The sequence below is a fragment of the Passer domesticus genome, chromosome 10 (genome assembly GCF_036417665.1).
Source record: "Passer domesticus isolate bPasDom1 chromosome 10, bPasDom1.hap1, whole genome shotgun sequence".
In the NCBI taxonomy this organism is placed as follows: domain Eukaryota; kingdom Metazoa; phylum Chordata; class Aves; order Passeriformes; family Passeridae; genus Passer; species Passer domesticus.
Window position 1 is genome coordinate 20,019,296 of NC_087483.1, and position 20,966 is coordinate 20,040,261.

General features: G+C 42.5%; 1 protein-coding gene and 2 long non-coding RNA genes across 7 annotated transcripts in view; 2 read left to right on the plus strand and 1 right to left on the minus strand.

Moving 5' to 3' along the window:
- Window positions 1-17,430, minus strand: part of UBE2E3 (ubiquitin conjugating enzyme E2 E3) — a 55,816-nt gene extending 38,386 nt beyond the window's left edge. The window contains exons 1-3 of one of the 3 annotated variants that reach the window (XM_064434281.1): window positions 17,202-17,430; window positions 15,726-15,928; window positions 13,532-13,582 (exon numbers count right to left, since the gene is read on the minus strand). In XM_064434281.1, the coding sequence (XP_064290351.1) occupies window positions 13,532-13,582; window positions 15,726-15,919 (245 nt within the window). In that variant the 5' untranslated portion in view covers window positions 15,920-15,928; window positions 17,202-17,430. Of the gene's footprint in view, window positions 1-13,531; window positions 13,583-15,725; window positions 15,929-16,754; window positions 17,002-17,201 lie in introns of those variants that run through there. The other 2 variants (XM_064434282.1, XM_064434283.1) reach the window with 2 other exon arrangements.
- LOC135308807 (uncharacterized) overlaps window positions 1-20,966 on the plus strand; it is a 420,716-nt gene that overhangs the window by 194,634 nt on the left and 205,116 nt on the right. The gene's annotated exons all lie outside the window — the stretch shown is intronic.
- Window positions 1,015-11,432, plus strand: LOC135308808 (uncharacterized). Of its 2 annotated transcripts, XR_010369179.1 has the most exons (3): window positions 1,015-3,528; window positions 3,797-4,012; window positions 4,148-11,432. It is a non-coding gene; the product is annotated as an uncharacterized LOC135308808 (long non-coding RNA). The 2 variants fall into 2 exon arrangements; XR_010369178.1 differs by having other exon boundaries at window positions 3,797-11,432.

Below are 20,966 nucleotides of genomic sequence, written 5' to 3' on the forward strand. Positions count from 1 at the left end.
TGCAATAAAAAATTAATTTTTCTTAAAGGTTAGGAGAAAATAGGATGGAAAACTGGTTTAGGACAAGAAACAAACACATTTAAGTAGCTGTGCAGTGTGAGAAACTTCAAGGACTGTGAATCAAGGACTGACAAAACTGTGTCAGGCAGAAAGGGCTGAGTAACTCAGAAGAAGAGGAACTACCTACTACAAGTAGTAGTTTATTTACACCTATCAGGGAATCAGAGAGTGTTTCTCATTATGGCAATGTTAACTCAAATCAACCCTTGGCCCCTTGTAACGAGCTGTAATTGCAAAAGAAAATTTGAAAATACAAGGAATTACAGGAAAACTTTTTAATCTTCTGCTGCAGAGAGTAGTAGCTCAAAAAAAGGTATGTCCCAGTATAACGCAAAGCACTAATCCTCCCCATAAAGCAGAATACCCTGGAGTAGATAATAACATTCTCTGTGAGGTAAATCCTCTATTTATTTATACTTTGGCACAGTTTCCAAGAGTTTACATTTATTCAGTAAGCCAAAAAATTACTCAGACTTATTTTTTCTTTTTATTTAACATATAGAAAATGGCAAAGCTCTGAGCACCTGGACCATAATTAAATCTATAATTCATATAGCAGCATGAAGACTAATACATAAATGAAATCTACCTGCCAGAAGAATTAATAATATTAGGAACAACTTACTGCAGATTCCAAAAATGAGAATAGAAAGGTTTTATAGTAAAGCTTCTGTCTTTCAAATTCTGTCTTTCAAACTTCCCTCAGGAAAACCTTTTTCCCCAAATTTCTATTCCAGTGGTGATCCAGACTCCACCATTAAAACTTTAGAGGCCAGAAAAAATCTCAGAGAAACTACTGACAGACTGAGAGGTGCAGTGCCCATTAGCACAGGCACTGGAGCCACGCTGCTACAAGCACAACACGGCTGCACCACCAGCACGCTGGGCCCAGCACTGCTCCTTGGCAGGACAAAGAGGTGCCCTGGCTCTGTGCTGCACTGCTGGTCCCTTTGGAGCAGAGCTGGGGTGCCCCAGGAACATGCTCACTCCTAACAGAGGTTTCAGCTTCTTAGGAATACATGCAGCTGGTGCAAATTCATACTGCAGTTTATCCACCCACCTAAGACAGAACAGCGCAATGGGGTGTTCCTGTGTCCTGCCCTGCATCCAAACTGGATAAAAGCCAGGCTCTGGCTTGCACCTAGCTAAGAGACTGTAGTTACAACTCCAGCAGTGCCAGGATGACTCACGGGGCTTTGCACTCTGCCAGATGACTTTGAAGGGAACAGAGAGTTGCATATGGAAAGCACAAGCAGATGCAGCACAGCATCTCCCAGACACTCGTCAAGCACTCAATGCTTATGGCATCTACTGCAAAGCTAACCAGAACTGACCCCTTGGTCTGCGATCAGCAACCAACTTCAGAAAAAATCAACAGAATTACTTTCAGAAATAACATTCAGTGCACTGCATGGTCTGCTCACTGCACAATTTAGAGTTGCCTTTTTTTTTTTTTCATTCAGGCATCAAAAGCCAATGGCTCTTTTAAAGTTAACAAACATGGAACTCTTCTGGGCATAAATGGATTTGGACTAGGACCTTGGGCAATACAGTCTCTCATAATTACCTGTTCTTCACACACTTTCAAGCAGCAGAAAATCCAAATGATATTTCTATTGGTGCATTTTTTTCAAACAGCACTCTTATGTTCCCATCTCCTGAACCAGCTGCTATCACACTGGTGGGCATGTGTCATCTTTACTGGAAAGCTGCCCAGCCTGGAAGGATGATTTTAGCAGGGAGGTATCCAGCTTATCTCAGGTGTGGGGAGAGGTGTGTTCACAGTCATTCCTGTCTCCTTACTCCCATGTTTGAAAACAAAAAGAGCGTACAAGCACAGCTGAGTCTGACAATCCAGATAAGAGATTTTATTTATATTTATTTTTCCAAGGTCAGAATCTGAGAGTTAAGAAAAATTAAGTACATCAACTTGCATTTCTCAAAAAAAAAAATCAAAAAACAACCCAGAGTTATCAAAATCTCTCTTACAGTCCTGCCTGAATGAAAAGTGGGCAGTAGCCATGTACAGCAAAAATATCATGCTGGCCTGCAGAGAAATTCAGAGGCAATGCAAACAGCATAAACAGCATCCAGAATGATGAAAAGTAATTTCTCAGAGTAGTACAGCTCACATTCGTTTCCATTTTGTCCATTCATGACCCCACCTTCTCTACTTCCAGGAAGGCACACTGTTTACTGAACAGGAATTTTGCCAGGATGCCCTTTACATCTGGGAGAACCACACGGTGCTCAGCCTACATAGCTGTTTTAGTATCGAGAGCTGCTACTGTTAGCTTGCCTTGTAACTGATAAGAAATGACTTTGCTTCTTCTATTCCTAAAACAAAAAACCCCAAGCAGGCTTAACAGAAAACAAAAGACTTTAAATAGAGCTAGTGTGCAGTATTACCATGAAAAATAAACCAAACAAAACACTTGAAAGTAAAATGCTTTCACTGCATTTGTTTCAGAGAACCTTGAAAGTAACCGACTTCTCCACATATGGATCTGTTTAAGGTTTGCTACTCTGTATTATCAAACAAATCACTGCTTTGTTTTGATGATGTCCCTTTCACTTCAGAAACTTGGTTCTTTTTTTAAAAAAAAACAAGTTGTGGTATGTTTGCTCTGGTATAACTAAGTACACCACCTGGAATTCTGCCTTATTAAAAAAAAAGGAAGAAGCAAATCACACTCAAAATACACAACACCCAGGTTGCTACTGCTACTCTTCATACTACTCCAGCTATCCAAGACTCTGTGGAAGAAGGGGAAGGTGGAGCTAGGCACTGCCTGGCTGTATAAAACTTGTATGGGTATCATACAAAATTTCTACTCCAGACAAGAAACATTTTTTCAGCCACGGACTGTGCTTCAAAGAGTTTATCATGTGAAGACCACCCTCTCAGATTAATGTTTAATCATGCTTGTAGAATTTTAGGTTCTACAGTATTTCCAACCTTTTGCATAAGAATATATATCACATGAGTAATGCTTAATATGCAGTAGGCTGTGCTGTGTAACTTAGATCACTTAGATTTGCTTCCATGTGAATACAGATTTAGAGTATTCAGTGCAAGTTGATTTTAGTCTCTCAAGACCTCTTTTTGCCTTAGCTTTATAGAAATCAAACCAAAACTCATTATTTTTCTTCTAAGTCCAAAGCTCTGAACAGAAGACCATATATTTGCATAAGGATGTTGGTTCTTTGGGCCCTCAGGGCGCAGAGGGAGATGTTGCTAAATCTGTAATGTCCAACTAGAGCATTTGCCATTGATATTAATGAAGTAGATACAGCTATGCCCTAGGTATCTATGAACAAGTTAGGACAGGCATTGATGGGCAATGACAACACAGAGCTCTGTGTCACAGAACCATCCCTGCACCACTCACTCATCCCTCGGATCCTCCAGCCTGGATGAAGTCTCTGATGTGAGGATACCAGGGAGAAGGACAAACACCAGCTAAGGTATTCACAAACCCGAGGCAGTGGGGACACAGTAGACAGGTCCTTAGCCAGAAAAGTTTTATTTGGGGAGGAACCTGCCCAGTCTGCCACAATAGCAGCCTTCACAGCAAGAATCACCATCAGCTGAACATCTTTCCTATTGCATAGCTACTGATCTATTGAAACACTTTCCACACCCTCTAAAATCCACTCTGCTCAAAGCATTTACAGCATAAATGCTTTACTGAAACTGCAAACAAAAACAGCTTTCTGCTGCTGTCTTTTACAGAAAGGAGAGCACCCAAGTTTCATTTGTCCAATGAAATCTGACCAGCAGATGCTCTACTGATTCACTCTAACATTTTGGTGACTTCTATGTCTAGGCTTCAGAGTGAAGTGATAACCTGAGTTCAAACCTAAACCACCTCACTGCAGCTTCAAGCTCAACAAACTAAGCCAGCATTGATTGAGAAGCCTTGGCTTTCTGCAGCACCTGTACTGCTAAGTTAGTCAGTAGTACCTGTGCCCAGGCCTGAGTGCTGGGCACAGCCACCTTTGCTCAAGCTATGTTAAACAAGCTCCCAAAAGACAGGCTGGCTTTGCAATGAATGAGAGCCTTAATTTTCATACTGATTTCCAGCCCTGCCACTGAAGCTACATGAAGGGTTTCTGGCAAGGGAGGAACTCACCTCCAAGACAATTCGTTGTGAATCCCTGAGGCTGGCCTTTAGCTTTGCCGTCTGTTCTCTGACTTTGCTGGCTACCTTCCCAGCTCCTGCACCCTTCTGCATGCCTCAGAGAGGAACTACTCAACTTTATAGCAGCATTAACTCATCAGCTGGAAACCTGCCAGGCTCCTTACATTTTCACTACAATCGTCTGAGCTCTGATTCCAGAGGGTGCCTCGAGACAGGATCCATGGTCACAGACAGCACTACACAACTGCTTTCTGATGTGCTTGATCCATTTGGGGTGCTGGGCAAGATGCATTAGTGCTTGCATAGCTACTGCAAACTGCCTCTGTGTAAGCACAAAAATGCCCCTTGTTTTTGTTTAGCTCAGTGTTAGAGATACTCATGTGCCTGTGGAACAAACACGGAGCACCCCAGCACAGAGCTTATGAAGTATCAGCAGTCAAGATCTCCTGCAGATCTACTGTGCTATTTGCTTCTCACAAAGGTGACACACTTCTGGAGAGCTGAGGAGATGTGCCTAGTTTATTTCTAGTTAGCAGAAGGTGACAACTTTGTGCAATTAAAGTAGGATTAGGTAACAATTAAAACAAAGCCAAAACTGGGTGGAAGAGGGACAGAGGGGAATAATAAATCAGCAGAAAAATCACAGGACATTTGCTTTTTTTGACTGACAACAGCACAAAATCTGTGCACTTGAAGTGACTTTTTAAATAATTGTTGCTGCTGCTTGGAATCATAGCACCTGTATATCTTCCAGGATGATTATACTACAAAACCCTGACTAAATTACAGTTTTTAAATGAAGTGAAAATCACTTCCCCACAAGCTGTCCTTTAGCATTATAATTTAAATCCAGTATAAATGCTAGTTTGGTCAAACTGGTCTTTAAGAGGTCACTTAGTCTATTTCCTGCTTGAAGTAGAAACAACTGTATCTAAACTGCTCCTGTCAGTCCTTTGTTAAAAACCTCGGCCAATGCAGACCCACCACCTTCTGCACACTGTCTTTATGTCCAGGTACATCGATATTAGGTGTTCATTACGGCAATTGAAGTTGCTTTGCATAACTACCAACCCTGGACTAGCAACAGTTGCCTTATTTCCTTTGCAGAAACTTTCTTCTATACCTGAAGATCTCATCCTTTCTCTCCTTCTTCCTTCAAAGCACATGATCCTCAAAGAGGCTACACCTATTGTGAAGAACTGCTCCTTATCCAGTCTTTTTTTCCCCACAGATCTGTGCAGCTGATTATGCCTACTAAAGTGCTGTATGTTGCAGTGCTCATTATTAAATTACACAATATTTTTAAGGTCACTTCCTACATTTGCCCCCATCACTTAGCATTCTAGTCCTGTCCTCCAATGTGCTACAACCCTTTCATCCCCACGGTTAACTCAAAAGGCAGTATTTATGTGCTCTAGGCCAGTATACTCATCAGTAAGGAAAACATCAATTACTAGGGACTGTGAGATGGTCCTCTACAGATTCTTCCAACCTCAAAGTGACTCACTGCTAACTACAGGTCACTTTGGTGTTTAACCAAAAAAATCTTACCCCTCCTTTGTTTCTCGAAGTGATGCTTACAATGGTAGTTTAATCATTGTCAACTAAACTTGTATCTGAGTTTCTAAAAGGTTTGGTCAGTCTCTTTCACACTAAGTGCTATAGAATAAATAGCTGCTCCAGCCACAGTTCTGAACTAGGTAACAGTATAGTGCACTCTCTGCAGAGGGAAAATTAATCCAAATTAATGCAAGCAGGCTAGGACTCATTTATCACCAGCAGTTACTGGCTCAAAGTGAGGCATCAATGTAAAGGAACAGCACAGCTCCTGGATAGTTTAATGGTACACATGCCCCTGTCTGAGATGGCAGCTGGATATTCCTGCTCCTGCCTACCCAGCCCTGAATTCAGAAAATATGCTCAAGGTATTTTTCATTATCTGTGTATTACCTATCTCAAAATGTTCCCCCATCTACGCAAACCCAAGTTACACCAGCTCCAGGAAACCTCCACACATCAGTTTTATAGGAATTAGGGAATTTTACATGAAGGGTTTGATGCTGTTTAGTTGATTCTCTTGTACTTGCACGTTGTTAAATTGAATTTGAAGTAGGTCTCCCAAGTCTGTAATAGGAAAGAAACTGATACACAGAGACAAGTCAGTGTGAGGGGGGAGCATTCAGTGCTAGGACCTTGCCACACATACTATTGATCACAAACCAAGTAGGACAAGCTGGCAGGGGTGAGCAATGTGCAATTTGAGTGTAAAAAGAAAGAACTATACATATACATGGCATATTTTAACCAGTTTTATCACAGAGCCTGAAGGGCCTTTGTACAGTTATACAAATCCAAAAAGCAGATTTGTCCTTAACTCCAAGACCCATTACTTGGCATTTTTCACAATTTTTTGCACAATACCTAAAGAATTGTTTAAAAAACTGGTCAGGCTTTTCTATTGTTGCCAGATAAAATTCAAGACATAATGAGCATCAATTCTTTAACACCAGTAGCTGAATAAAAAGTGTTTGAACTATTTCTGCAACTTTATAGTAGATAGACAAACATTAATTTTATTTTTCTTTTCATTCTGATAGTAGTGCTATTAAAAACTAGCAAAGTATCTATATAATCTTTGGATTAACACACAGATTTCAGAGCAGGTAGGACAGTACTGTGAACACTGCTCACGCAAGTGTCAAACCTGCAAATCTGCAGGCATGAAAACTTACTCCCATGAGTAGATATGTTGATTTGTGCTGCATAACCCTCTCTTAATTATGCCACTGAGAATACTTGCATGAAAAATTCACTGTGTGGGGTCTGATAAAAACCCTTGGTTTATAGCTTGCAGGAGGTCAGTACTAAAAAGGGGAAAAAAACCCCAAAACTTGAGGCATTTTGAGTTAGTGGATCTGTCATCTAGTCTCAACTGAAAAAAAAGTAATTTAAATATTCTCACAATTCAAAACGTTCAGGAGTTACACAGTCTTTCACTAGTGCATTTTTTAAATGAAAGTATATTAAATAGCAGTGCAGTCTGGCTCTACTTAACACTTAAATATTTTACTGAAATGCCTTTCTAAATTTGCATCATCCCTCTTCCTTAAGCAGTTTCACTCACTACCAGCAAATAAGGTAAAAGCCACACTGTAACATAAAGGTTGCTTCTCCAGCTGGACAGAAATACAAAAATACCAGACTTCTGATTGCTATGCTAAATTACACCATTCTTTCCTACTCTGACTATAGTCTTCTGGCTAGAAAAAAGGAAGGAAAAAGGGGAAGGGAAGAAAATGCTTAGGAGAAATAATTCTAGATAAATCAGATATGGGCAATACTAAAAAGTAGAATTTCAATATTTATTTGAGAGTTGCTTCAAATATGTTTGTAGAAGAGCAATGAACCCTCTTCACTATTTTTTTAACTGTAAACTTCTGTATGGGGAAGGAAGTGTTAGAAATAATCTTGTGGGTTGTATTCTCGAAACCATTCTGCAAACTTCAGCTTTCTTTTCATGTAGAATGCATTTATTGCACTCAGTGGTGACAGTGCTGGGTAGGGAGAGACAATAAAAAGCATAATGTGTCACAAGATACATTATCAAGTAGAGTTTGGGTAATTTTTTTTTTTAATTTTGCTCGTTCAGCTTTAGTACAAGCATTTGGAGACATACTCTTCAACATAACTATGTCTTACACACCTTAATCAACTGCTCTTCTATAGGGAACCATTTAGTGCTCACAACTGGGTTTTCACTGCAAAGGTGGAAACCAGAAAAATGGACAGATTTTTTTTTTTCACTGGGATTTAATATTTAGTACTATGAAGACATTTGCCCAACAAGACATTAACAGAATAAACACAAAACTGCGGGACTTACACCAATCTGAAAAGTCAACACCTTGAGTGGAAGAAAAAAACGTACATGTGAAGAGGGGCACACACTTGTGCTACTGTATAAAGACCTGCTATTTGACTGCATGCAATATACTCTTTCTCCTCCTGATTTCATAAAAGCAACAGAATGCCTGGTTTTGACAAAGGGGAGATGGAAACTTACTATATTTGAGAGACAAAGGAATGGATTGGCTTATTCATATCCTGGTGTGTGTGGCAAAAAGCTTTGTGTGAACAATGCCTACTCTGAGAGGAGAGAGGAAAAACCCAACAGAGTTCATATGAATCACCTATTTAAACCATTTAAGCAAACTTGGATGATTTTTTTTTTCTTTTCCCTCCCTGGGGAGCATTACAGAGTAATCACATGAATCTGCTTCACTTTCTGACTGAAGTAGTCACCTCCGTGGCAGAACTGGAGCAAACCACAGCTGTGCAGTAACATCTTCAACAGGCACAACTGTTTGCAGAGTAAACATTTGCCTATAACCTTACTGCAGACAGAGTATGTTAACAAAAGGAATGCTTCTACGAGCTTAGCTGCAGCACTTTCCTCACAAACACAAGGCTTCATTAGCTCAAATTCTGCGCTACCTCTGCACGTGGACGAGCCTGCACCACCAGCACAATTTTTCATTGCTCCTCATTGTTTCAGACAGCTCAACTGAAAGAGCTTAAATTGCTGGTCTGAGGAATACCTTCACAATATTGCTTTAAACACATACTGCAGTGCTCCCACACTGATGGAATAACAAGCACAGTCCGACAGTTACAAACATCTGGATTCATGGGTCCATAACCAAAGCAGTAATAGTGTTCGCCTGCCAGGGTTTTGCAGGCATTCTTCCTTGTGTCAGACTCCAGACCCTGGCGTTGGCAACACTCTGCAGGGTGAAATTAGCCCAAGATGTGGCAGTAATGAAAGGGACAAATGCAGTTCTTAGGAAGCAGAAAAATCCTGTATTAAACCAAACCACTCACACATCTTCATTCCATTTGTTCTTAGTCCACATACTTTGGGAGTGTTATTTTAAAATACATAATTTCAAAATTAACTACTCATAAACCATCAACCTATTTGCAAGTCTAGGAGAGGCTACAAACAGCAAAATCATCAACTGCCACCTTTTGTAGTACTTCTCAAGAAATCACATTAGTATGTATTAGCATACAAGGCCTGAAAAAGAAATAAGAATCAATAGTGTAATCCCTGTTAAGGAAAATCTTTCCAAGAGACCTATAAGGTCAGGCACTCACTGGCTAGAGGATGAGACAGAGCAGTGAGCCTTTGGGGTGATCCAAGCAGCTCTCCTTCAGCAGTAAGTCCCATTTCCCAGCAGCTACAAAGAAAGCAAGTTGCTTCTCTGACCAGTGCTCCAAGGCATGTGTTTTGCCTGGCCTTTCCACTTTACTTTTTTCTTTTTAACCATCTGTTTTCAAATATCTGATTTTCACTTTAGTAAAGAGAAAAGATTAAAGCAAATTTACAGCACAGGGTATAAAAGACTACATTCTCCTGCTTGCCTGGGAAAGATGCACTATTTCAACTCACCACTTTTTAAACCACATGAATTAAGCTCTGAGTGGATACACTGAATTTGGTGTTTGCATTCATTTCCTGCAAAGTTTACACTAAAGTGGATTTGCTGTAAATGGGCTGTAAACTATAAACTAAGCTGACATGAGTGTTATTAAATAGAACTTCAGAAACTTTTCCACAAAGAAGAACAATATTTAATTTAGGAATGGAAATGTGGAAGAGTGAGCAAAGGAAACTGGGAATACACATTTTTGTTATTGTAGATCAGCAGGGCAGCCAGGAACAGCTGAAGGAAGCTGCTATCAATCACAGCACCCCTGGGAACAGCCCCACTTGTACCATCCCTAAAATCCAGGAAATACAATGAGAGCTGGAGACAGCAGTGCCCTGCTCCAGCTGAGCTGCAGGTCTCAACAGCAGCCTCAGACAAAACCTTAACTGCAGAGCAGTGACCTCTGATCTAAACAGTTTTATGCTATGAGCTGAAAATAGTTATTCCAGATATGCCAAACTTATTTAAGAGCATCTCTGCAGCCCAGATTTACCATGCACTACGTACAAAATCTTTGCAGCATTTACCTGAGAGTTTGTAACAGTGGGGTTTGGCACACTTCCACACCTTGAAGTATATATAAGTGCTTGGCCATGGTTTGAAACTGAGCTGCCTAGGAGCAATAGGGCCAAGATCTTTTTAGCTTTGCTTTATGCTATTAAAAGCACAAAAGAAATTAAATACAGCACACTGCATCAAGTAGCACAGCTTTGAGTTAAGATGGCAAAAGCAAGAAAAAATGGAATCAGATACCTGTCCTCAGTTTACCTGTGTGTCCTAGAGCTATGGCGTATGTTGGACAGTAAATGACTTGGACTTTTCTGTAGAACAGGAGAAAACATGAGTGGAAAGCAGCACTTAATTTTTCTCCATCTTTAGTGGCCTAAGACTGAACTGAATTTTATTGGCTTTGATGCTTTCTCTTTCTTGAAAATCACAGGAATTTAGTACTACTGCATGTTAAGGAGTAAAGCTATCAGCATGTAGATATTAAGTTTTATAGCTGGTACCCCCGAGATGCAGCTCGTATTCACTGCTCACAAATGTGACAGCATGATACATGACAACATGATTTTTTCAACAGTTCATTGTCCAATTAACAGAATCAGAAATCAATCCTTACTGTTGAGACAGGCAAGCAAAAAACTACTGTTTAGTCAGTTTTACCGTGCCTGTCATTCTGCTATCCCAGTGCCTAAAACAGAAGTCAGTGTGCAGCCCAGGCCTGCTCACCACACCCAGGAACGGGGCTTTCTTGGGTGCTGGCATTTTTATAAAGCAGATGTTACAGCAATGGATGTTACTGCAGGAAAAACAACTGCTGGGGAAATCTACACCTCTTTTGCATGAGAATCACAGCGCAGCCAGTCGGTGTCATTCTAAAGTAGCTAAATCAGCCTCGGGTCACTCCCACGGGGTGACTCTGGGCAGTTGCACTAGCAGGTGAGAAGTGGCAGCAGATATCAGTGTTTAACATGATATGAGAGAGCTCAACATATTTGTACTTCAGTATTTGTACTGCATCCTGTTAAAGTAACATTTAACATTTTATATGTGCCACTACTGCATTTTAAAAATTGCTAATTTTTCATTACTTATGTAACTGAGTAAGCAGAAGGACTATCAGCATCCAAGAGCATTAGTTGCCAATTGTATTCTTGTGAAGTTTGCAATATGTGGACTGCAAATAAGATTGTGCTCTAGAACTGGAAAAGAAACAACTGTACATGGAAAACTGGTTTTGGGAGAACTTAGACACCAGGTTTTTATTTTTAAAGCACATGTGAATATACCCAAATTATACAGGCTTTTGAATTTATTTTTTTTACTAATTCTTTTTCTTTCACAATAAATGCAATTAGTAGCATCCTGCTGTTTGTTGCATGATGAGCAGTGAGCCTGCTGTATCTGGCTGTAGCCTAATCTGTGCTATACACCCCATAAGAAAGTAAAAGTGCCAACTGTTTCTGCACATAACACACAGCTGCATTTACTTCTTGGTACCAGAAAGGCTACTTCTAACAAGTCAGTTTCAGTGGAACAGTAAATACTTTGGGCACTGAAACTCCGTTCAAACTGTTTATCATGAATACCCAGATCTCCTGTTACAGAAGCTTGTTTCTCTTGTAGATTTTTTTTTTTTTTGCCAAATGTAAAAATGCACTTATCATAAAGTTTTTACTGAGTAAATCCACTAAATTCCTCTTAAAAACACCTATGGGAACAGAACAGATTTCCTCAATGGCAAAAAATTGCCCATTTTTATCCTACTCTCTGTAGGAAAGAAACTTGAACAATTTTAGACACATTGGGGGGTTTTCATCATTCTGAACATAATTCCTGGGCATCTGGCTGTACCAGCTCACAAGCAAAATGCTCTGCAATACTCTTGTGCTAATATGAGAGGAACAGGCTTTGCCAGGGAGCCAAGTATCAGATAGTGCTGCAGAGTGTGAAAGCTTCTCTTCTAAAAGCTGTAACTTGCTGTACCCGAAACTGCTACAATTATCTTTTTGGCAACTGTAAGCAAAGCGACAGGGTTCTATTTCATTTAAATACTTTCTCTTCTGCCATGCCCCTTTGATGGTCCAAATATAAAGTGCAGGACCAACACAGAACTAGATCACAGTAATTTATTTAAAGTTATCTAAAGCAGTTATTTAAAACCAAACCAAATGCTTCTCCCCACAAAAAAACCCCAGCAAAACAACAACAACAAAAAACCAAAAAACCATCACAAACCCCAAACCCTAATCAAACAGAGCCACTGACCCTACATGCAAATACATCAGACTGCCACAGGCAATCTACAGCACAGTCCTCAGGACAAAACGTCTTCACCACAAACTCAATAAAGCAGCGCTCTAGTTTAGCCCCTGTGCTCATGGATTAGTGAGACAGAGGAACAGCTCATATTTTATCAAATTCACAAAACATCCACCAACTATTCAAAAGCCAAACAATTCCAACACAGAATCAGAAAGCATTTCCAGCATTTTTTTAAATGGCTCAGTGTTACACGAGTTATTAAGATACCTTCCAGTCAGAAGTCTTACTGAGATGCCTCAAATGAAAGCAACATTATTTAAAGCTAGCTTTACTGCAAATCTGAACACTGGATGATCACAGCTAATGACAATTTTTATGCATCCTTTAAACAAAAGTAAAACATGCAAAAGATTTAAAGAAATCAGCTAACTGTGCTACTATCTAACTTTTCTACAGATCAAGTGCTTCAATTCCAAACCACGACTTTAAAACTAAATCACTCAGCCTTCCATGCTTAAAATTTCATTTCCTAAAACCAAACAAAAGTGCTTCCCAAGTTGGGAACTTCCTTAAAAATATTCTTTATCAAGAGACTACAACTTGGACCAACAGACACATAAATTTAGAGGCAACACTTCAGTTTATCTGTTAAACAACATACTAAAAGAAAGCATATAAAAGTCACATACAGTTCTTTACTTCAGAATTTAAAGATCACTCTAGAAACTCAGCGCTCAAAAACCCAGTTCAAACTACATGCAGACATTAAGTTGAAAGCTTCAGCATATTTTGACATTCATATAATTAATGTTTCACAAAGGTAGTGACCAGCTATGAACAACAAACAGAACAGATTTCACTGCGTACATCAATCACTAATGACTACACCTCCAACATGCAAACAAAATATCAAACTTCAGTTTCAAACGTTTTGTGTGCTTGTTCAATTCTCTGTATGCAATTTCTGTCTAACAGTCACCCGTCGTAAACACTAAGTTTGCCTTTTGTTAACCTGAGCACATTAATTTCCTACCACCGACCACAATTTAAGAAGCCATTACATACCTGCAGTTAGGAGGAGGATCAAGGGTTATTTCAGCTAGCTCCTTCTGGATTCTGTTGGTGAAATGAGAACAGACACAAAGCATTTGAGATAGTCTATAGAATAAATCAGGGAATTACACTGCCCTCTACCACCATGCAGTTAAATGCAAGATTGGCTTTGCCTTCAGTAATGCTAACATGGCTGCTTCCTCTTTGTTCTCAGAGGCATAACCCAAATCCCACAGCTGAGAAACTTTGCAGCTTTTTTCCTGCTCCATGCTGCATGTAAACAGAACACTTACAGCTGAGCTGGGTAGAAATTTCCCACAACTATTCAGAAAAGTAACTCTTTTTCACATCCGAGCACTTTTTACCAGGGAGATTTTCTTTTCAAGCTAATATGCAAATGAGGCGGGGGTGGGGGGGGAGCCTTCACAGGCAGATTTGACAATGACTTTAAACCAGACCTACAGGACCTGTGACTGAGGCTCAAATGAAGCATGCTGGCAGCAGACACACTCTTTTCACAATATTTTACCTATTACTTTGCAGTGTGTTTAAAAAGTGGATTTGCAGATCTGCCAGGCTGTCTCTGTTACTGGAATAATCTCTCTGGATCAACTTTGCCTCTCTTCATACCTTCTGCTGCCTTTCCTCCTGCAACCTTATACAGTAGCTGTATTTATGTGATAAAAATTGATACAATAACTTGAAATAATTTGTGCATAACTTTACTGTATTACAAACATTCACAAGGAGTTAAGATCTGAAAAATGAGTACTGAAAACTTCCTGTCAATTTAAATTTATTCAGGTACATAAAAGGTGCAATTTCAAAACACACATGGTTAACTCCTCTTAAAAAGATCAAGATTTCTCTTCACAAAAGGACCCATAAGAGCAATACTGTAAATTTCATGCAAATAGCAGGTGTTAAAAGGTGAGCTAACAGAAACTGCTCTGGATGTCCTTGCATTAATACCAATAAGCCCAGTCAGCCTACTGAACTATCTGAGATGCATGGAATTAGACTTGCAACAATTAAATGAAGAGAGTATGGGAAAACTGTGTCAAAAACCTGTATCTTAGGCTTGTCAAATAAAGACAAGTAACAACAAATTACAAGTGCTACATAGTAGTTGCAAAACTTTTTTCTCTTTAGCCAGTCCTATTTCAAACCAAGTTCAAAAGTCATCAAAGCCATGTAGCCACTCTCTGCAACAATTTTAACATATTTCAAAAAGAATTGACTAAGTTTAAATCCAATACAAGATTACTGAAGTGTTCATAAAAGTCAGAACTACAACAATCATGCTGAATAAGCAAAATTTGAAGCTACTACAGCTATTTTACAACTTTTCTTGTTATAGGATACTTGTAAATGTTTTCAAAGAAAAGCAACTCCAGGGAAAGAACTGGAAAGTTATGTTTCATCTCCAAAGACAGCTGGAATTAAAGAATTTAAAGTTTGAGTATCTCACACAACTGATCTTTGAGAAAATTACCAGAGCATACATTTTGAGAGCCAGACTGCCAATAAACTTATATGCAAATGAAACCAATGCAACCAATATAACTAAACAAGCTTTCTGAAGATTCTCATATTTAAAGGTAGAGGCTGCTACCTGTAGAACGTCACAGTTTAAATCCACAGATCCTAAGGGAGAAAACTCACCTAAGTTTCTCCCAGGAGAATGGCAGAATGAACCCATTCCTTCAAGGTGCATAAGGCTCTCCTGTGCATCATCATGAAAAGCTCTCATAAGACCCAGAGAAGTCATTGGGGTTTTATGACTTCTTTAATTAGGCAGCATTGCCTGTCATCAGTCTGACCATAATAAAATACTCCAGGAAGACTCCACCCTATACCAATCAGGCATGGAAACCTAACTCGGGAAAAAAAGCGCCAAAGCTCTCTCACACATTTTTGCAAATACAGAACATACCTAGGTGCCCCCTGCCAGTCAGCCTGTAAGTTACCAAGCTCTGTACCAACTCTTCAAAAGACATAGGGCCATTCTATGTAACTGTTACCCCAACAAGTCTTGGATTAATTAAAACACTGCTTAGCAGGCTCTTGTCAACTACCAAAGTTGGTAGTTCACTCCCTTCCACACAGCTTTACAAGAAGAATGACTCTGCCCCAACAAGTGCAGGGCAAGTACTGTGACTCCAAATGCTGCACAACAATACTGCAGGATGTTCCACTCCCTCACCTTTTTGCACTAGTAGATAGCTTAGCAGTAGTTTTGCTGGATAATTTGGTGTTCTTCTTCTGCTGGGTGGCAGAGGGTTTTCGTTCTTCTTGCTCTTCAGGTTCAGGTGCAGGTGGATCCCTCTGATCAGCATCTGAACTACCACTGCTGGTACTTGGACTTTCATCGTCTGACCTCTGCCTATCACTGGACATCGTGGGGAACTTTTTGGGGAAAGAAAAGAGGCTGAGTTAATACACAAGGAAGGACTCTCTCTTGTCATTCCCCAAGTTCCACTCACCTCTGCCTACCACTGGGCATCATGCGGAACTTTTTTGGGGAAGAAAAGAGGGGGAGTTCATACAACAGGCAGGACTCTCTCTTGGCATTCCCCAAGTTCCAGAAAACTTTGAATAGGTGACAAGTCAGTTTCAGTGAGAAACGAATCAAAATATACTTCCTTGTCTCATACCCGGGGACTGGAGTTTGACAGCTACAAAGCAATATTTACACTTCTGAAAATACATATATTTCCAATTTTTAAACCCACTCACATTTTTTTCATACTTTAAACAATATGCCAATTGTCGACTTTGTTCTAAGACATGAGACAGATTTAGCAGGGTACTTAGGCAATGAACATTAATAACTTATGACACACTGTAAATAACAGACCTCACTGAAAATGTTTTTTAAAAAGTCACTAATAACCTGTAAATATTTACACTGGAGCAGAGCATTTTATTTGGTCCAAACGCCAGACCCCCCACTCTTTCCCTCTCTCCGAGAAAATACACTGCCAGTAACACTTGGGTTAATTTCAGATGGAAATGTACACTTGCTCTGAGCATTTAAAGGGCTGGCACGGGGGGGAACGAGGTTTGCTTTTTTATTGGTGGTAGCCTTTTTTTAGTAAGGGGAAAAGCCCCGCGACGCATTTAAAGCCACTGGGGTAGCAGCAGCCCGGGTTATTTACATGGCCAGCAGCGAGAACTGCATTTGGCCACCACAGAGCTGCCGGAGGGGGAAGAAGCATAATTCAAACTGCACCTTCTGCACAGCTCTCCCCGCCGCCGCTCCCCGCGCAGCTCCGCCAGGCAGACCGACATTTTTCCGCCGATCGGGAAAAGCGGGGGGGGGGGAAGAAGGAGGGGGCTGCCCCGGCGGCCGGGGGGGCCCGAGGAGGAGCGGCGGGAGCTGCGGCAGGGCTGGATCCAGGCGGCCGCCCGGCCGCGCTTTGTGGGGAGCGCCAGCCCGCCTCGGCTCGCCTCGGCTCGGCGGGCGGCGGCGGCGGCTCGCCCGGCCCCGCTCCGCACCGTGCGTGTGCACCAAGTGAGGCGTGAACTCGGGCCGGCCCCGCGTCCCCGGCCGCCGCCAGGCAGCGAGCGCCGAAAACAAGAACAAAGCTCCTCTACCAGCCCCCCCGCCTCCTCCCCGCCTCCCCCCACCGCGCTCGCCCAGCCGCCGCGGCGGCCGCCTCGCCCGCCGCTCCCTTACCTTCGCCGGCGTCCTGTCCCGCTGCTGGGTCGGAGGGGCGGGATGGCGGGGGGCCGGGCCGGGCCCGCGGCGCCCGAGGAGGGGACGGAGGCGGCCGGGGGGCTCTACGGCGGCGGCGGCGGCTCTGTGGCCGGGCAGTGTGGAACATTGAGAGCCGGAGCAGGGGGGGACGGGGGGAGGCGCGGTGCGGCCCCGCGGCCGGCGGGTGGCGCTGGCGGGCCCCGCTCTGCGGCGCGGGCTCCCGCGGCGGGCCGGGGGGCCGGGGCGGGGGGCGGCGGGCGCGCGCCGCGGAGCGGAGGCGGGGAGGGGGCCCGGCCGCCCCCGGGCTCTCCCCGCCCCGCCCGGGCTCCCCCGCCCGCCCGCGGCCGCCGGCGGAGCTCCCGGCGAGCGGGGGAGGGGAGAGGGGGCGCTCGCTCCCGCCTGCCGGCCGCCGGGGTGCGCGCAGGCGCGCTCCCGCCGCGGCCGGGGGCGCGCGTGCTCCGGGCCGGGCAAGGACAAAGCGGCGGCCCGGGAATGGCGGGGGCGATCGGCCCTCGATGGCCGTTCGGGCCGGCCCGGCGGCACCCGCAGCCGTAGCTGAGCCCGGCTGCCGAGGGGCTCCAGCCTCCGGGCCCCCGCGGGACTCGCCGGGCCGGTGCCCAGCAACGGCGGTGCCGGGGGCCGTGCGGTCTGCAGAGCGCTCGGCCCCGAGCCTCGCACCTCGCACGGCTCGGCTCGTGCCTTGCGGCCCGTGTCAGGGCCGGGACGCACGCGTGAGGGACCCTTGGTGGTTCCTTACCCGCCGCCACAAACGCCTGCCCTTGGCACTTTGTCGCACATGGGAACTGGAAAAACACCGGCCACGCTTGTAGCCTCACCGCTCCGAATAGAAGTGTTCAGCATCAAAACCAGCACACCAAATCACAACTGTTTTGTAGAGGAAAGGGGACAATTGATGGCAATTGTGGTGTCACAGAAAGGTGGTGTGGTATGGAGATGCAGTTTGTTTTCCGGCCCGTTCCAAGTGCACCGTGGTGGCGTGCACTGGAACAGCTTCTCACGCTGTCTGCCCAAAGCAATCCACCAATTTCCAGAATGTAAATACTCCAATCTTAGAGCCTGATCACGCTGACATTAAAATCCAGTTTCTTTATAAAAGATCTTATCTGTGAAAAGTAGATGAGGTTGAGGTGGTGAATAACTGCCTTCTGCAGAGAAGAAATTAGCAAGTACTATAAATGTTTGTGAAATTTACATGAAATCTCAAGACTAACAGTTGCTGTCCAGCACAAGGGGTTTTGCCTGGATAGCTTTCATCATCAACAGCCTAATGACTTAAAACTACTGTGTTTTCTTAGCTTGTGCAAGATCAAGGGCTCAGAGAGCATATACCATGCTCTAGAGGGAGTAAACAATTGGTGTGTCAAGGAATGTCCTTCACTGGAGTTAGCTGAAGTAAACTCAGTTGAAAAGTATGCTGAAGATTTGGCAGGAAAGTTGAATGATATGATGTGGGGGAACACTGGAGGTTTGTTTGTTAAAGTAGGCTATAGAGAATTCCCAGCTCACCACTACAGGCAATTTGCCCCTGAGGTATGCTGTAGAAAATTCCTAGCATAAACAGTATCTGGCATGATGAGCAATCTGGGCATAATTAGTAAAAGGAAAACACAGCAATATCAAAAATCTATCAGTCAGCACTGAGAGCCTTTCCCCCTCCTCTCCTCCCATTCTGTTGATGATGTTCAAGACAAAGCTTGCTGGAACTTTGAAAGTCAGATGAAAATTACTTCAGGTGAAAATTTTCAGTCATCCCAAAAAAGTAGCAGAAGAATGTATGTCTAGAGAAGGAAAGTAAGTAGATTGAACAAGAGGTGTACACACCACATCAGCTACTACATCTGTGGCTTTTGTGGCTTTCAGGATACAAAGTGAAAATTAAGAAAGCCCATTTAATTGAAACTAACAAAAAAACTATTCTAGATTTTATTTTTTCCCAGCATTTTTTTTACTATATTAAAATGAATTTACTACAGCAATGTGTGGACATAACAGATATTTATTTCATTGAATATTCATTCATTTGACATCAGGTCTCAAAGGATGACACTTTGTTCTTATGAGGTTGTATGTTCCTTGGGTGTGTTTGTTATTCACAGAAAGAAAGGGTTCTTTCTTTCTGTGTTGTCATCCACAGAAAGAAGGCTGCACTGAAAGGTACAGTATGAGGGAGAGGGAAAAATGCCAATTTTAGTAGCCATTGTTACAAATCTACATCTCTGTGACTTTTCATATGCCTCGTAATCTGACTTCAGTGTAATTTCAACTGATGTACAGAATAATGAATGTGTTTTCTCTGTCAGTTTATTGTGTGCTCAAATTGTGGAAGTGCAGCTGGCATTGCAGAGCCTTCCCAAGGAAATCCTGGGCACTCAGGTTCAGGCCTATATTTTTTTCCCAGTTGCCTTTCTTGTTTGTGTTTTGTTGCTTTTGTGTTCTTTGGGTTATTTTTTTAGAAGCCCCGTTTGCAAAGGTGGTAGATGTTTTTTGGGTTTTTTTTTCCAGAAGCCCAGTGTCTTTTTGGATCTGTCTCCCTCCCTGTTCTGTCAGAGCACAGATATGAAGTTTCTGTTAGCACACAGAGGTTGAACAGCTGCCTTGGACTGCACAGACATCTGAATTTATTTTTTTAGGTTTAGGAATTCACAGTTGAGTCTCCTGCATCTGACATGAAGTTCTTAGATAGCAAACAATGGGACCAAAACTAGGTGAAAAACATTTTGATCTCCTGGTCCCAACCATTTTAAGGACACACAGGTGCTAAAATAAGGCCAGCATACATTTTTTATGATTAAGAGCAGTTCAACTGAAAATTCTACTTAATGTTTACAGTTGTGTACCTCGTCTTTTTTATTACAAAGTCATAGTTTCCTGACAGGAAATTCATCACTTAGAAATGCATCTTTCTGTCCTAAGTGTATTCCCATTCCAGGTTGTGTTAAAGCTCCTGTTGGACCCCTACTACAGTGCTACAGATAGATAGGGACAAGCTGCAGAACCAGGAAATGAACAACTTTTATATTTTTTTAAGCAGGTGGTGTAAAATTTAGATTTTGGTTGTTTGTAAGTAATGTCACAGTAGCAGCTAGTGCTCCTTGTAATGTAGCTCTTTTTCAAATATTCAGTGTATCTTGCCCCAAGATAATTAACAGTTTTAACAGAGAGTTGTAGGAAGGCAGATGATGCAAAAATCTTGGGCCAAGAAGGGATGTAGTGACTTACAGGAGGGAGTACAGGAAGCCCACAGTACCTGCAGCTCATCCTGTTGTGCCTTCACCATAACTTTTGATTATTGATTTGACATTGTGATGCTGTGGATTCTTTAGGGTTTATGAAGGAAAAATAAGCCCCTAAAGAGCAATGTCCCTCCTTCATTTGTGTTCTCAAGAATTTACAGGAACAGCAGAGGTAAGTTTTTGAGAAAGGCAACGTGGCAGTGGACAGGAACCAGCCATTAGAGAGCCACATCCTGGTGCCTTTGTCAGCTGGTGTTTAGCCCATCTGTTGGTTTTGTGTTGCCACCTTACAAAGTTTGGCATGGGAATATGGGGGAGGAAGGATGGGAAGGGGGCTGGGAGGAAGAGATGAAGGCAAGAGCCAGAACACTGCTGTGCTTCAATTGTTCTTGTTTGAAGAATGACTTTTTGGAGGCTGCTGTAGCTCAGCAATAATCTTGAGACTGCTGTAATGCAGCCAGTCATGAGGCCTGGAACTTGGGCTTCTTAC